Source organism: Asparagus officinalis, chromosome 6 (genome assembly GCF_001876935.1).
Source record: "Asparagus officinalis chromosome 6, Aspof.V1, whole genome shotgun sequence".
In the NCBI taxonomy this organism is placed as follows: Eukaryota; Viridiplantae; Streptophyta; class Magnoliopsida; order Asparagales; family Asparagaceae; genus Asparagus; species Asparagus officinalis.
Window position 1 is genome coordinate 12,154,091 of NC_033799.1, and position 16,618 is coordinate 12,170,708.

The window sequence follows — 16,618 nt, forward strand, 5'->3', positions numbered from 1 at the left end:
ACCTACTCTGTCAAATGGTTTCCGTGGCTTATTAGCTGAACTACCTACCTACATAGGTTTTTTAAAAAGTATTACGTCTGAATTTGCTAGTGAGTGCCTGATACATGTATACATTCTCTACTTAGCTCGTATGATATATAAGTGAATTGCAATTTATATTAATATTAGCTAAAATTGCATTATCAATATACTCTACGTTGGATTGCATTTAGCATAAGTCTGTTTGAGGAAGAGATAATAATGAAGTTCTGTATGATACACATTTTGCAAGTAATGACATGCTGTACATTGACATTATTTAACATAAACCACTGCTTAAACTCTTGGAGTTTTCATGTTTACTTTGAAATTTGTAATTGAATTGATAATAAACTGTTGTTATTTTTGAAAACCATTTCCCTTTTAGTTAACTATTTTGCTTCTGAATTCTAGGACTGCATCTTCCTTTCAATACAGGGAAATTTTAGCATAAGTGCAACTTAAAGCATTATGCTTGATCCCCTGGTTTTAACTTGCATGTTTCTGCATGTAACCAAATGGTTCACCCCTGTTGGTCTGCGTAGGCACATTTACAACCATGAAATTTTAGTATTGAGAATGTTACTTTTGCAATAGCTTGAAAGATATGATAAGGGTTTCACCACCACATCCTTCATTTGCTGCAGTACTGTATTGATTCTGCCTTGCGGGCAGCACCACCATGTTGCAAGGTGTTGTGGAATACCTATGAATCTCTGATCCTTTTTCCTCCAATTTATGAAGGCTGTCGGCCGCAATAAAGAAGTTTGAGCTGCTTAATTTCTAAGTTTGAGAACAGTTGGTTACTGTTTACACACTGTGTGACTAGCCTAGTGGTGGATGGTTTGACCAAATATACATGTCTGATCATGATTTTTCACCATCATTTTCCTAAGAATCGCACATCTAAAATTTTATTTCTCTATTGTTATAGAGTTGATTTTTTAATCCTACTTCTCTTCAACTCCTAGCACAGCATGTTAAGTAACTACACTAGCATGAGAGAATCACATTTACATTTATGGCTGACATGATTATCTTTCAAATTTGATGTTTGACTGTCTTTTGCAGTGGCTAGTGCGAAGGAGAGCTCATTTACAGCGTGCTCAACAAGGAATTCCGGTTTCAGAATATGGGGTAGGGCTCTATACAGTAATCACAATAAGGATCTGTTTTTTTAATGAGTCAAATTGAGATTTAAACCAGTTGATTTGATAATTTGGAATTATGCATGACTCAGAAGAAAGTGATTCTTTTATTCTGTTTTCATGCAAGAAATCTATGAAAGCATTACAATATTTTAGAAGGAATCCACAGAGGTTTTTAATTCCAATTATTTACATCAGATGTGAACTCCTAACCTCCCAATCCCACTCCATGGGCCCACTTCACATAATGCTATTCTATTTATCATGATTCGAAAAATTGAAATCAGTGTTTTAAAGTGGGGATGTGTGTGGGCCTGGCTGGGCTTAAACCAACCCCACCCCAACCGCCCAAAAAACACATCACAGTATTGAGTATACACATGCGTTGAGATATCAATTTAATATAAATTTTCTTTGGACTGAGTAGGAAGTCAAAATATAGGGCGCTGCCTGATCTACATATCATGTGGTTTTAAAATTTGAATCTGGCCTGCCTACCCAAGCCTAAAGTAAAGATTATGCTAGATGGAACCAGTTGGGTGGTTGGGCCCAAACAAGGTGTACCCTTTACCCTTACTTTTACCCATTATGATGGCTGAGAGCTTGTTTGAATCTTTTCAATAGAGAGATTCATTGGAATGCACATTTTTCCCAATTGTAGGTAGGGTCCATCCAGATTACAATCCAGAAGATTTTACTTTATAGTCTTGTTTTACAGAAGTATGGGAGGCATAAAGGCCTTTGAAGATGGGTTGCAGTAGAACCTTTAAGGTCCTATGTTTGTGATTGTTTCAGGTTTTGGTTGACATGATTCGTGTGCCTGATTGGGCGTTTGAAGCTGCTGGTCAGGAAATGAGGGGAATGGGCCAAGATACTGCCTACCATCCGGGACTTTACCTGACACCGACCCAGGTAACATTAGAGGAAAGTCAGATGAAAGTACCAATGTGTATATCTTCTTTTGATGTTCTCATTTATGTTGCTTCTCTTCTCCCATCCTATAATCCATTGATATGGAACTTCCCAAATTTATGGAGCTCTCCCATATCCACAATGTATTTTGATTGTATTAAGTGGTAGTTTGATTGTTCCTCTATTATCTAATACCCGATGTATTTTCTTGCAGAGGGATGCAGTTGAGGCTCTTATTCAAGAACTTCCAAAGTTTAGGCTTAAGGCTGTCCCAACTGATTGTAGCGAATGCCCTATCTGCCTCGAAGAGTTCTGTGTTGGGAATGAGGTAAGAATGATTCTCTTTTCCACACTGTTAATCCTGTTAACTATACATTAGAACTTTCTTGCCCCTTCCTCCCAAAATGTCTTTTAGTTGCATATTAATCATCTTATTTTTGTTTGGGTGTTGGAGATGAAATCAACCCTCAGAGCAGTTCCTGTAGCGTCCTTTCTTTTCCAGAGTCTGTAGTGATTTCAGCATCCTTCCTTAGCATGGGATTGATTTGTGTGAATTTTAGGTCTCAATCAAGTCTTAGGATTTCACTTTGGCCCATTCACGTACAATATAGTTCATATGACGGTTTGGAGTCCTGTCCATCTTTCTTAACTACCTCAGTTCAAGTTTGTATTGGGTGATGATAGTATCCGAGATAACAAATAACCGGAATTTTAATCCTATTAGTAATCTTCTACTGTTTTGTACTACTGGATAAGTTACGTGTGGGATCCATGAGCAATTAGTGGGATGGATCTCATGACTGTCTACGAGTATCAACATAATACAGCATTAGTAGTACAACAATCATTTTCTCCTATTTTAACCAAAAAGATCATGTGGGCCCACATGATATTATACCATTTCCATCGTCATCCATTCCTTAATTGTGGACACATCTCCTGGATAATAGTGGTGTAGCCACTATATCCCACTAAACTGCTTTTTTAGCATTTAAGCCCCTTGAATCTCAGAGGGGGTTTCTTCTTTGCTCTCAATCCTTAATCTTTAAAATTAATTCAAGAGTTGTTCCAAAGATAAGGATATCATCAACATAGAGACAGGAATATCTTTGAGACAGAGGAATATCTTTGAGTCTTTCTCACAGTATTGAGAAAATGTTGATCAAATTCAACTTTCATAACTCTAAACATGTCTCCACACCTTATGATTCTTCTATATCCTTGAAGAAGAATGAAGGTGAACCTGTCTCCCAACTGAAGTATTCTCAGCTGATTGAATCTCTCCTATACATAAACCATCAACCCTAGCAAAGACCCGATATAGCTTATACTGTAGGGAGTCTGAGCCGGTAAACCAGCAACCGTAGCAAAGACCACTGGTCTGCCTTAGAGAGAGTATTCAAATACTTAAAAGGCATAGTTGACTATTGCTTGACTTACATTGGGTATCCTGATGCTATAAAAGGGTATAGGGACGCCAAGTGGGTCACGAATTCTAACAGTGTAAAGTCTACATCTGGATATTTTTTTTTTTGGTGGTGCAGTTGTATCTTGGAAATCCTATAAGCAAACAGTAATTGCCAGGAACACCATGAAATCTGAATTCATTGCTCTTGATACCACTTGTATAAAAACAGAATGGTTGAAAGATCTATTCTCTAAACTTCATTTGGTCCCTAAACCTTCTTCTACTATTTCCATTCATTCTGATTCTAGATCTACCATAAAGCTTCTAAAGCAAGTGCATGTAAATAAAAAACTTAACAAACATATTCAAATAAGATATAAATCTGTACAACGCCTGCTAGGCAAAGTTGTGATCTTAGACTTTGTAAAGTCTGAGAAGAATCTTGCTGACCTTTTGACTAAGAGATTATCCAGGAGTGTGGTTCTGGTTTCATCGAGGGAGATGGGGTTAAGCTCATAGTAAGGTCACTGACAGTGGTAACCCAATCTTTATTTGGAGACTTAGTCCCAATGTAGGTTCAATGTGGTAGAAACAAGCTGGACTAGTGACTCGTGTGGAGCATCGACCTAGATATATTTATATATCATTATGGTAGCATTTGCTACTTCCCCTTCTCTATGGTGACGATGCTCTTATGATGCAGTTGGTTGGCTGAGTTTTATTCTTAATAAGTCCAACGCGTGTATTGTAGATGGTATAATATCCAGCTGTAGTACCCTTGGAGGACTTACCTATGTGAGAGGAATCGTGATGGCCGCGGTTGGGGGGGTTGGGCTAACCCCTAGAAACTCTCATGAGTCGGTTCGGTTTATTGTGAGCATGACCTTTAACGCTCAACTTGCCTTGCTCAATAGATGAAGACATATTGTGTGTGTTTTTATCAATATCTGGTTCAATGGGCCTAATTCAAGGTCTAGTCCATTATGTCCCTCACGTGGCGATGAACTCACTATGAAAATGTTCAAAACCAAAAGCTACCTCCATCGAATTCACGATACGAAATGTTGCCAACCTATATTTGTTTTATGATTTATTGATTTATTTATTGATTTTGAGTTTTCAGTCAATATTGCCTTTTAGGGGGATTGTTGGCACTGTTATAAATAGCGATAAATAGCCCTGCAATAGCGGCGCTAATAGCGTTAGCGGTCCCTTCCCGCGACGCTATCGCCGGCTACACTATCGCGCAATAGCAGTGACATATTGCGGAATGTCTGTTCGCAAAAGCGGCCAATAGTGTGTCATAACGGTAAATAGTGAGCGATTGCATTCGAAATTTGCTTTTTGACTGCTATTTAAAAGCGGTTTGAGGCTTATTGTTTTAAAATTAAACTCAACTTTTGATCATTATATTTCACCGTCTCCTGTGATTTTTAACATACTCCCGCCACCTCTCATAGACTCTGGCACCTACATTGATACTTCCTTTCACCTCCTTCACCGTGAGCTCCTCTTAGGGGCAGTCCTGTCACCGCTAAGCTCTTCTTCTCGAAGACGATAACTTTTTGACTCCTCCAGTCATCTTCGGTATTACGTGATGATTACATGTCTATTTTATGTTTAGGATCTCTTTAAATCATCCAATATGTACTTTTAGATTTCTTAGATATTTCTTTAATTTTTTTTTAGTATTTATACATATCTAAATTAGACCGCTATTTGACTTTACGTTTTTTACCGTTATTTTGCCGCAATAGCCCGGAATAGTCTTAGCGATGCCTCACCGCTACGCGACGCTATTCGCTATCGATAACCTTGATTGTTGGCTATGTTGTTCATGAAAAGGCAATCTTGTCTTTGTGAATAGTCTCCCATTGGAAATTGAGATGAATAGTAAGGGTTTATATTGGAACACCTCTTATTGGGCTTTGAGTAGTGTTTTAGGTTTTGTATTGGGTGGGCTTTGCATAATACATACGCGCGCACGCACGCCACGCCTCACCACGCCGCGACGCACACGCACGCATTCCTTTTACTTCTCCAGATTTTATTTTGCACGTTTTACACATTTTTTGACTCGGTCTCGTAACGACTACGGAGATCGCGCGGGGAGTTACGCGAGTTTGTGGACAATATGCAGGATGTGCAACAGATCTAAAGGTTTTCCACTCCTATAAATAGAGTTTTTCTCCAGTTTGGAAGACACAGAAACTCTTCTATCTTCTCTTCCTCTGTTAATATTTTCGTCGTAAAAGTTTTAGTTTTCTCTTTGGGCAACATTCTTCATCTGAGCTTAAGCTCTGTTACTTTCGCCCGAGTACGGAGGTCGGCCGAGCTGTGGGGTTTTACCGCTAGGGGAGAGAGGATCGACTGCGCCAGGGCGATAGACGAGTCCTCAATCTTGTAGGACAGTGAAATCCCGACCGCTTCCGATCAGGCTTGAATTTCTAACTTTTTATTTCGGATTTTATACTAATATTCTCTTTTTTGACAGCAATCTAGAAGATTGACAATATTAGTATAAAATCTGAAATGATATGACTTAATATTTTTTGACAGCAATCTAATATGTACTATTAGAGCACAATTTTGATATTTTTTTCCCAAGTAAACAGTCGATAAGAGGTAATTTATCACCTCATGGAAATCATGTGACGTCTCAATCTAACCTGGGAAATAGCATATGTTGAGTTCTGGTAGTGTAGGTGCTAATAATTTAGTGTAGAAGATAGAAGAAGCAACGATCTCATAGTACATGAAGTACATCTGCTATTACCCATATTTCCAATGAACAGACACTACCCTGCTGTGCATCTAATGCCAGTTGCACAATAAGTCGTTGATTTCTGATCTTTGATTGGAAACCGAACTCACGGCAATGCATGCAGGTACGGGGGCTTCCCTGTGCACATAACTTCCACGTGGACTGCATCGACCAGTGGCTTCGTCTCAATGTAAAATGTCCACGCTGCCGCTGCTCAGTCTTCCCCAACCTCGACCTCAGCGCCCTCTCCAATATCCGCACATCCGACACAGACTCTAACGGCGCCACCACCAACCAAGCAACGATGACCACCACCACCATAACTGCAGCCGCCGCCAATCGGTATGTGCGGTCACAGCATCCGGCGGCTGGCCAGAGCTACCTCCTCCGCCTTCAAGGGCTGCTCAGACCGGTGGTTCGCTCTGAGCATCACGAGGAGAATGGATTTCATACGGTGGTGGTTGTATCGGAGGAGAGTTCGATGACACCTGCAGCTGATCGTGTTGCGCATTGATCGGATACATATTTTGTCTGTCTTAACCCAAGACCTTTTTTTGAAATGCTAATGTACTATATTTTTGGTACTATTGTTATACTCAAATGCAATGACAGAGATGCGAGATCCTCTTTCATCTTGTCATTTTACCTGCAGTATGAAAGTAGTATCAAGGATATAATACATTTAATACTACCTTTTTGTCGGCCATTGATGCTCACATAAGGGGGAAAAGATTTCTACATAAGGGAATTTTTTTTTTCTTTTTTTTATACCTCCAAATGTAAATGTTGAAAGACAATTTATGTTGCTTGGTTATCAGTATCCAACTGCATTGAGTTTTCACCGTGTGATGTTTTTCCCCCTTGTGTTCGGATTGGTGGAGTTCTCAATCTTGAATGGAAAAAGATAAGGGGGGGAATAATAAAATAAAGGTAACTATTTATATCGTGGATCTCATTCAAGGGACCAGCAACAGTTCTGCAGTCACACAGGTGGAATTTTAAGGAAGTCATCCCAAATTAAATTTGAGTATTTACGAAAACCATCTAAAATCATTGAGCAGAGGAGCAAAAAATCTGAGCCCTTTTCACTCGTCCCTTCCGTCTAGGAGATGGGGGCCGTTTACCGACAAATAAGTTTGTACCCGTAAGAATTGAATGATGGATCGCCTACACGCACCTGTCGGTGTTTGTATTTTATAATTTCGCATGTATGATTTATCAGATATTTTTGGATTTTGAAAGTACCCTCGAAAAACTTTTTAACTTCCTCCAAATTCCCCTCTTTGTTAGATTCTCCAACTCTAGCTTGGTTAGAATCAGTGATCAGCAGACCACCCCCTGTGGACGTCTGAACATTTGTGATATCCCTCTCGTCCGTAACCTGGGCCAGCAATATTTTCGTGGCTGTAATTGCTGTTCCGTTGTGGGGGGGAATGGTCCCGGTCTAACCACCTTCTGGGGATCACAATAAAGAGTTTTGCTATAGGGACCCAAAATATGGGACCGATAGAGGGGACAAGTGAGGTGTCCCCCTCCTATTGGATAATGAGTTGGTCATCATTAATGATGGCCAACTCATTATCCAATAGGAGGGTGACACCTCACCTGTCCCCTTTATTGGAAATTTTTCCTCTCTTGAAACAATTTGCGGTGGATTACTTTCTAATTTGTTAATCCGACTATGTTTTTTTATTACTCTTATACATGTGAATAAATAGTTAATGCTATTTTGATATAACTGCGACATCTCATGATATCAACATATATACCTGTTATGCTTAATTGCCATGTTGATTATTTCTTTTTCTTTTTTTTTTATTCCATGATTATTTCTATTCCTGCTGTTATAGCATTTTAGGGACTTCTCATCTGCTTTTAACCACAGCATGACGAAGCGGACCTGCCTTGGGGCCAAGAGCCTTGGCCCCACCTTGAGTTTTTCATCCTCATTACCCCATGCAAGTGCAAGGGGAAATAAATTTGAGACCGAAGTCTATCTATTACGCTCTCAATTTTTAATCAATGTACTTAACTGTAGAAGTCGTTTTGATTAAATATTAGAAAAATTCCTCAATGACCCAAAATATGGGACCAATAGATGGGACAAGTGAGGTGTCCCCCTCCTATTGGATAATGAGTTGGCTATCATTAATGATAGTCAACTTATTATCCAATAGGAGGGGAACACCTCACTTGTCCCCTCTATTGGTCCCATATTTTGGGTCCCCGTAGCAAAGCTCTAAATATTAACACAATTCAAGGTATGCGTATTGAAGTATGTATTGTTGCACAACTAACGTAAGCCAGCATTAAAAGTCATCTAAGCTCGATTATTGTAATATGGTACTTAGGATATTGATTTTATTTTAGATAAATTTTTTGAATGTGGTGCTATTTACTTGAGATGTATACATGGTACCGGCATAATTTATTTAGTTTGTGTTTCTCATCATGGTTTTTTTTTAATTTAAAGGATATGTTAACTTGATAAGAAGTTGGTTGAAAGAAAGATGGACAAATTGCTTTTGGTGTACAAATTGGTAAAATTGATACTAATCTTGCTGCAAAGACAAGTGTTGAAAGAGCATTTTTTAACATTAAAAAAAAATTCAAGAATGACCTTAAGAACCGAATGAGAAATAAGTATATGAATGATTGTCTTGTGCTGTATATTTTTTAATTTTATATAGTAAATTTTTTAATTTTGAATATTGCTTGTTAAGTTTATCTATTGGTTGTTAAGTTTACCCATTGGTTGTTAAGTTTAGAATATAACTGTCAAAGGTTATTTACAGTTTCAGAAACTTTCATGAGGCGGTTTGCAAAATTTCCCTAGGTAAGATTCACGGCTAGTCCTTCATAGTTCACAATCAACCCATACAATTATATGTTTATCTAATTTTTGATGTTTATGTACACACAACTACACAACGAGATCTCCATAATATTTTCTTTGTACATGAACTGTTGCTATCACAATCTAAGAAATAACATCTCTCTATGGCTATTAATGTACCAACAATCACATAAGTCACATAAGTATTCAGATAAAAGTCTAAAGTTTTAACAATTTTAAGTTTTTAATTTAGGAAAAAGTTATGATCTTTTAATTTAAGTTTTGTGTTTACAATTAGGATGCTTGTTTGAGTATGTTAATAATGAGAATTTGGATCAGTGGTTTTATGGAGAAATATTAGGAATTAGTCCATTTATGAGCTTGCATGTTTAAGTATAAGTATTTAGTTGTTGAAAGACCTAGCGACATTAGAGCTAACGTGAGTATATCTTAAAATATTTTAGTTAATAATAGTTAAATGCATTCTAAAATTATAATTTTTAACAATTTTAGTATAACATTGCCAGGAATCATTACCTTAACAGATACATCATAACATTAACATGTATAACCTAAATAGGTACACCATAATCTTAACAGGTACACCATAATCTTAACTAGTACAAGTTAACCTTATTAGATACGTGATAATATTAATAGGTACGCTATAACCTTCATATGTACATCATAATCTTCATGAGGCTAATTTTCTTTGTGAAATACTTAATCTCTTAGGATATGGAATAATCATCATTGATATCCATAAGGGCAAGTGCACCAAGCTCCCACCGTCGCTCTTAAGGCCTACGTGGCGGTGGGAGCTCGTGAACCCCCCTCCAACAAACTCCCAACAAGCTCCCAAGGGGCTCCCTGGGCTGATGTGGCCAGTGGGGCCCACCGGAGCTCTTGGGAGCTCCCAATGGAGATCAACATTAGTTAGGAGGGTGATGTGGCATTGAAAATGGTGGGTCATGTCTTGAGAGCTCTTGGGAGCTTGCTGACTAGGACTCCCAACAGGGAGCTTGCTGCACTTGCTCTAAAAAAAGTAATCCGTTTGTTATACCATCCAAGCGTTAACATTGACATCTAATCTTCCTTTTGCAAGAATAAAAACCAAAAAGGATACCCTTGTAAAAAAACATCATATTCTCAACTTATGCATGATGCCATCGGTCAATATCGCCTTGAAATGATCAACAACTTCAACAAATGACTAGCCTTCAATATAATCATACTAGTCCAAGAAATTATTTCTCTTCTACATTTCATCAAACAACTTATTGGTATCTTCTAATATCCAATACTTCAACAATTTTTCAAATATAGTGTTCCAATAAATCATATTCGTCTCCTTAACTCCAACAACACAACCCTTTTAGCATCACCACAATTAATGTCTAATCTCAATGTAGATTTTCATCAAAGAGTTTGAAACCCAAGCATCCAAATCCAAGAATAGCTTGGCAAATAAACAATGAGCTAACAAAGAGGTAGAGAGCGGTAGAGAGGGTGGATAGCAATGGAGAGGGTGTAGGATGGTGGATAGAATGGATGGTAGAGAGTGATGGAGAGATCAGAGGAGGAATGACGATAGCAGGAGGTGGTACTTCAAGGATGAGGCGAGAGGCAGATGCAAGATAACAATGATTTCTTTGGTGGTAGTTGGTGCTAGAGGAGGATGAGGGAAGAACGATGGCGGTCATGGCAATGGAGGAGAATTAGGATTAGGGTTTAGGGGCATGAGAGGGGTTTAATGTTGAAGAGAAACTGATGGTGGGGATTTGGTGGAAATGAGGGAGTGGATTTGGGGTCTCGAGGAGGTGAGTTTAGGCGGCGTTGGAATCGGCAGCGATGAGAGTGAGGGAGTTCGACGAAGAGATGTTGACAAGAGTTTGCCGCCAGCTCCCCAAGAAACCTTGATTCAGTGCTAAATGTGGTTGAAAAAGAGTTGATGATGATATGAATATGATTCTCGTGAGTGAGTTTGTAAAGGAGGAGGTTCATCAAACTCTGAAACAAATGCACCCCTTAAAGGCCCCAGGACCTGGCAAGATATCAACGTTGTTTTATCAAAAGTATTGGAATATTATTGGTAAGGATGTAACAAATGGTGTATTATCTTTCCTGAATGAAGGGAGGTTGCTTCAAAAAATAAATTACACACACATTGTTTTGATACCAAAGGTAAAACAACCAAAAAAGATTACAGAGTTTCGGCATATCTCTTTGTGTAATGTATTATACAAGCTGGCATCAAAGTGCTTGCAAATAGATTGAAGGTTGTTCTCCAGAGATAATATCCCAAAACCAGAGTGCCTCTGTTCCAGACTGTTTAATAACAGACAATGTTCTTGTGGTATTCAAAGCAATACATTGCATTAGAATAAGCTAGAGGGGAGCCGCACAACATATGACTGTGAGGTTTGATATGTCTAAGCCCTAGGATCGGTCAAGCAATCATGTTGAAGCTTGGTTTATGTGAAAGATAGGTTGATGCGATTATGCAATGCATAATGACCACAACATTTTCAATAATGATGAATGGCGAGCCATGTGAGTGTTTTAAACCTAGAAGGGGATTGAGACAATGTGATCCATTTTCTCCATACTCATTTATTATTTGTGCTAAGAGTCTAGCTCTATTTCAAAAAGAATCAGAGGCGGGTAACCTGAATGGTATCTCCTTTGGCACTAATGGCCACTGGCCATCTTCTTTTAGCCGATGATTGCTTGCTTTTTGCCTGTGCAAATTTGCAGGAACGTGATAGAATTTTGTAAGAAGCCTCTAGACAACAATTAAATACAGAGAAAACTACTTTATTTTTTAACCAAAATATCGAGGATGCTATACACAGACATATCCTTTAGCGATTGGGTGATCGAGAGGAAAGAGAGTTTGGGTGTTACCTTTGTCTCATGACAGTAATTGGTACTAAGAAAAGGTTAGTTTTTGGCTGGTTGAAGGATCGATTGTGGCATAAATTACAGGGATGGAAGGAATAATTGTTAATGAAAGTAGTGAAGGAAAAGTTAATTAGGCCGTCGCTCAAGCGATTTCGACATATGTGATGTGTTGTTTCTTGCTTCTTAAATTTTTTTGCAATGAAATAGGCAGTATGGTCAACTGATTTTGGTGGGTTAGAAATCAAATGAATAATGAATCCATTGGCTCGGGTCGAAGAAGATGTGCAGACCTAAGCACGAGGGCGGGAAGGCATTTCGAGATTTATATGCTTTCAACCTTGCAATGTTAGCAAAGCAAGGATAGCATTTGCTCCAGAACCATGACTCGTTATTTCTTTTAGGTTTTCAAGGCACATTACTTCCCTAACACATTATTTCTAAATGCCTTTATGGGCGACGCACCTTCTGGACCTTAGCATGGGATCATGGCGGTGAGAATTTTTTTTAAAGGGCCTAAGATGGAGAATTGGTGATGGGTGCTCTATTCATGTGCTACATGATATATGCCTATTATGTTAGGGTGACAAGCTTCAGGCTATATTGCTGAAAATGGTGCTATCTAATATGAGAGTGAGTGAACTTATAGATCAATCAGCTAGGTGGTGGAAAGCTGGTGTCGTTCAAGGCTTATTTGAACCAACATTGGCTGAGGAAGTGCTGACCCTTCCACTTAGTTTCTAGTTTGACGAGAATACTGGGTAGGGTGCATGGATGGCGTATTCCGTGTGAAAAGTGCATATCATGTAGTTGCCTGAGGAGGTTTGTGGAACATGCAAGAAACCCAAGCCCTGTGTGGAAGGTGTTTGGAAGTGTCGAATCCCAAATAAAGTAAAAAATCTTTGGATGGAGATGCTTTCATGATATTCTACTAATCAAACAAGGTTAATTTGTTGCATCCGGGAGTATTGGTAGAAGAAAGTTGTGAAGCTTGTATGCAAGAGGTGGAGTGTACAAAGCATGTTATTCTTACGTGTGAATGGGCTCGATGAGTATGGGAAGGATCTCCATTGCGAGACTTTTTGCAGGTGTGTGATAGTGAAAACATTCAAATAATGGTTGAGGCCTGGTGGAAGGGGCGTGAGAGACAGAGGACTTGGCATTGTGGTCGGTGATGGCGTGGAAGCTCTGGCATAAATCGAAAGCTTTGAATACATGGAAAGGATCCTTTGAGGGTGGAAGAAGTAGGTCCATTTGCGGGAAAATATATTAAAGAATTTAAAGAGGCGAATTCTCAGTTTATGGAGGACCATGAGGGAAAATATGTAGTGAGAATGTGAAACAAACTGGGCTTGAGTGTCATTAAAATAAAATGTGATGTAGGATGGATTTCAAAAACAAGACACGACATGTGCTCCTCTACTTGCGCGCTGCCAAAAAAAAAAAAAAACGCCGACTTTGTTCCGCAACCAAATCTCCTCGCTCAAAAAAACCTAGTTGATTGTCAGGTATTTATATAATTGCTGCCGAAAAACAGGTTAGTGGGCCGCATTTCTTTCATCCGCAATGAGGTCACGTGAAAGAAATTCGTGGCTGGCCCCCTACTAAAGCTTCACGTGTTCACAATTCTCCACCTCGGTGAAGTTTTCCCAAAACTGAGCCGACACCAACCAAACCAAATGTCTCACTTGTTGTGTCCAGTACGAAGTGAAACAATTCACGACAACGGACTTACTCCACAACAAGTCGAGACCCAAACGAGAATGCAAACACTCTCCAAATATCGGTATCAACTCACCAAATCAATCTCACCCCCATCAAAATCAAATCCGGCTGCATCATAAAGACTGCCTACGTATCCTCTTGCCCAATGAATCAAGCCGAACGTAGTTCACCCAAATGGTCGCGAACGACCTCAATCAACTAGAAGAGTTCGCAACCCTTCTCCAATATCATCAACTCTGCGGCTGATAGCACCTCCAATGGCCTCAAACACCTCCACCTGAAGTGAACCAATGGTCATATCCAAACTATATATATCAGCTGCACTCGAATCAAAATGTTTTGTTTTAGTGGCTGGTGTGTTCTCTTCCTGACCTATACAATCTACTCGTATAGGGGAGCTTTCAATAATCAAGGAAGGTGTTACAATAGTAAGATAACAAGGCTATAAGATGGTGTCTTTTTAATCTGATTCTCCCCTAAGTTATTAGTATGCTCCTCAATGATGAGGTGCCCTACCATCAGTTAGATTTGCTTGAAACGGATATTAGAAGATTTTGTGTTGTATTTGATGAATATCGTTTCTCCATGGTTCTGCATGCAGCTAACGAGATTGCTCATTTATTAGCTTGTTTTGCTCATAATGAGCTAGTTGATGTTACTCTACGTGATAAATAGCCATTGATGTTGGCTGGTTTTGTACGTCATGATTGAAGTCTGAATAAAATCTATATGTCGTTTACTATAAAAAAACTTAAATCTATTTATAATTAGAAAATTCTAATAACCAAATATTTGGTAATCCTAATCAAATTAAAACAATACATAATTATAAAAATTATAATAATCAAAATCCTCCTTTCTAATCTTCTTTATCTAAGAATCCCTATCATATTAAAACTATGCTGAAATTTAAAATTCTATTAATCAATGCCCTCTTTTATACACGAGGGTTTTTCAAGATTAATCAATTGTCCCCTTCAAATCCAGTATGACGAGGATAAGTTGATTTGGGCAGGGTGCATGGATGGCTTATTCCCAGTGAAAAGTGAATATCATGTAGTTTGTGAGATCCTCGAGGAAGAGAATCTGAGGAGGTTTGTGGAGCATGCAAGAAACCCAAGCCCTATGTGGAAGGCGTTGCGGAAGTGTCGAATCCCAAATAAAGTAAAATTCTTTGGATGGAGACTTTTTCATGATATTTTAGCGATCAAACATGGTCTGTTGCATAAGGGAGTATTGGTAGAATAAAGTTGTGAAGTTTGTATGGAAGAGCCGGAGAGCACAAAACATGTTATTCTTATGTGTGAATGGGCTCGACGAGTATGAGAAGGATCTCCATTGCGAGACTTTTTGTAGGTCTATGATGTTGGATTATTTAACGATCTAGGCATGAGAAATTGAACTAGAAATATAGATCTAATTACCGTTCACCGACGAAATAATGGAAGTCTTCTCCTCTCTCCTCCCGTAGCCAATGATGGGAATTAGGTCTCTTTTCTGCGTACGGTTGAGAGGAGGGACTCCCACCCTTTATATAGATATTTATGATTAACCCTACCCATCATGGTTTAGGAGGGACTCCCACCCTTTATATAGATATTTATGATTAACCCTACCCATCATGGTTTAATCACAACCGTGAGATTACACTCCGGTCGATCCTATCATTTAGATATTCAAGATAACCACCCAACTTGATAAACATGAAACAGTCTAACCAGATCATGTGGTTAGCATCCTGATCCTAACTTGAATCAATGACAACTTTAAATCAAATCCAAAATCGAGTAGGTTGGGCCACATGGGTTCGTTCGATTAATCGAACCCAACAATCTCCCACTTGGCACAACATACCTCATTTTTAATTTTTAAAAAAAAATATTTAAATTTTCAAAAACTTTTAAAAGTCGGGTGCGCACCCATTTATTTTAGAAAACAACTTGTTGCCATGATTCTAATTAGGATAGTTTCCGAAACATTTTCCTTAAAACAAAAGTACCACTAATGGTTGATCGTGAAAACACTATATGCTCTAATATGGCACAAGGTCACTCCACGGTCCAACCGCTAGTACCACTAATGTTCTAAAGACATTTTCCTTATGGTGGTTTTAGTGGAGTGTAATAGAGCCGTACATCCCTTATGGTCAAATCCGATGTACGCCCTTAAGTGTCCTCTGCAACATACACAAACATGTATGCCGTTCTGAAACTTTTACCGGCATCCGCCATGTGAAAACCATCACCTTTAGTCCAGAACGAAAGCCTCAAATATGATGCCCAATCATATTCAGCTTCTGCACAAATTTAAGAGTCTCTTTACTTTAACCTTTATGACTCTATGGACCACTATCTTTAATTCGAGTTTCTTTACGATTAACTTGAAACTCTTTACTTTAAACTTTAGTTTTCTTTACTTTAAAATATATATCAAGCAACAATGACCAAGAACACAATGCTTGAAAATATCAAACTGCTAAAAAATAGCACAATAGTTTCTTTATGAGCTCAAAACAATCCAGAATATAGTACTTGAAAATAAAACAAAACTACTACGACAACTGAATCTCACTGATCATATAGAATCGAAAGACTCTAGAACACCCATACTGGATACATGTTCCTTGAAGAGCCCTGGAGAAATTCCCTTGGTCAAAGGATCAGCAATCATCAATTGAGTAGGCAGATGAGGAACCTCAATCAATCCTTGTTCGACCTTATCAATGACTAACAAGTACTTCACACCGATGTGCTTATTCCTGCTAGAAAAATTCTTGTTCTTTACAAACTGTACGACTGCTTGATTGTCACAATACAACTTTACTGGTCTCTGAATGGAATCCACCACCTTTAGTTCACTGATAAAATTCTTGAGCCAAGAGGCATGCAATGTTGCTTCAAAAGCAG

At 38.6% G+C, this 16,618-nt stretch overlaps 1 protein-coding gene across 1 annotated transcript in view; it reads left to right on the top strand.

Moving 5' to 3' along the window:
- LOC109844747 (E3 ubiquitin-protein ligase SIS3) overlaps positions 1-7,089 on the top strand; it is a 10,641-nt gene extending 3,552 nt beyond the window's left edge. Inside the window, exons 7-10 of the mRNA XM_020413859.1 lie at positions 1,090-1,155; positions 1,962-2,078; positions 2,293-2,406; positions 6,375-7,089. Of these exons, the coding sequence (XP_020269448.1) occupies positions 1,090-1,155; positions 1,962-2,078; positions 2,293-2,406; positions 6,375-6,764 (687 nt within the window). The 3' untranslated portion in view covers positions 6,765-7,089. The remainder of the gene's footprint in view (positions 1-1,089; positions 1,156-1,961; positions 2,079-2,292; positions 2,407-6,374) is intronic.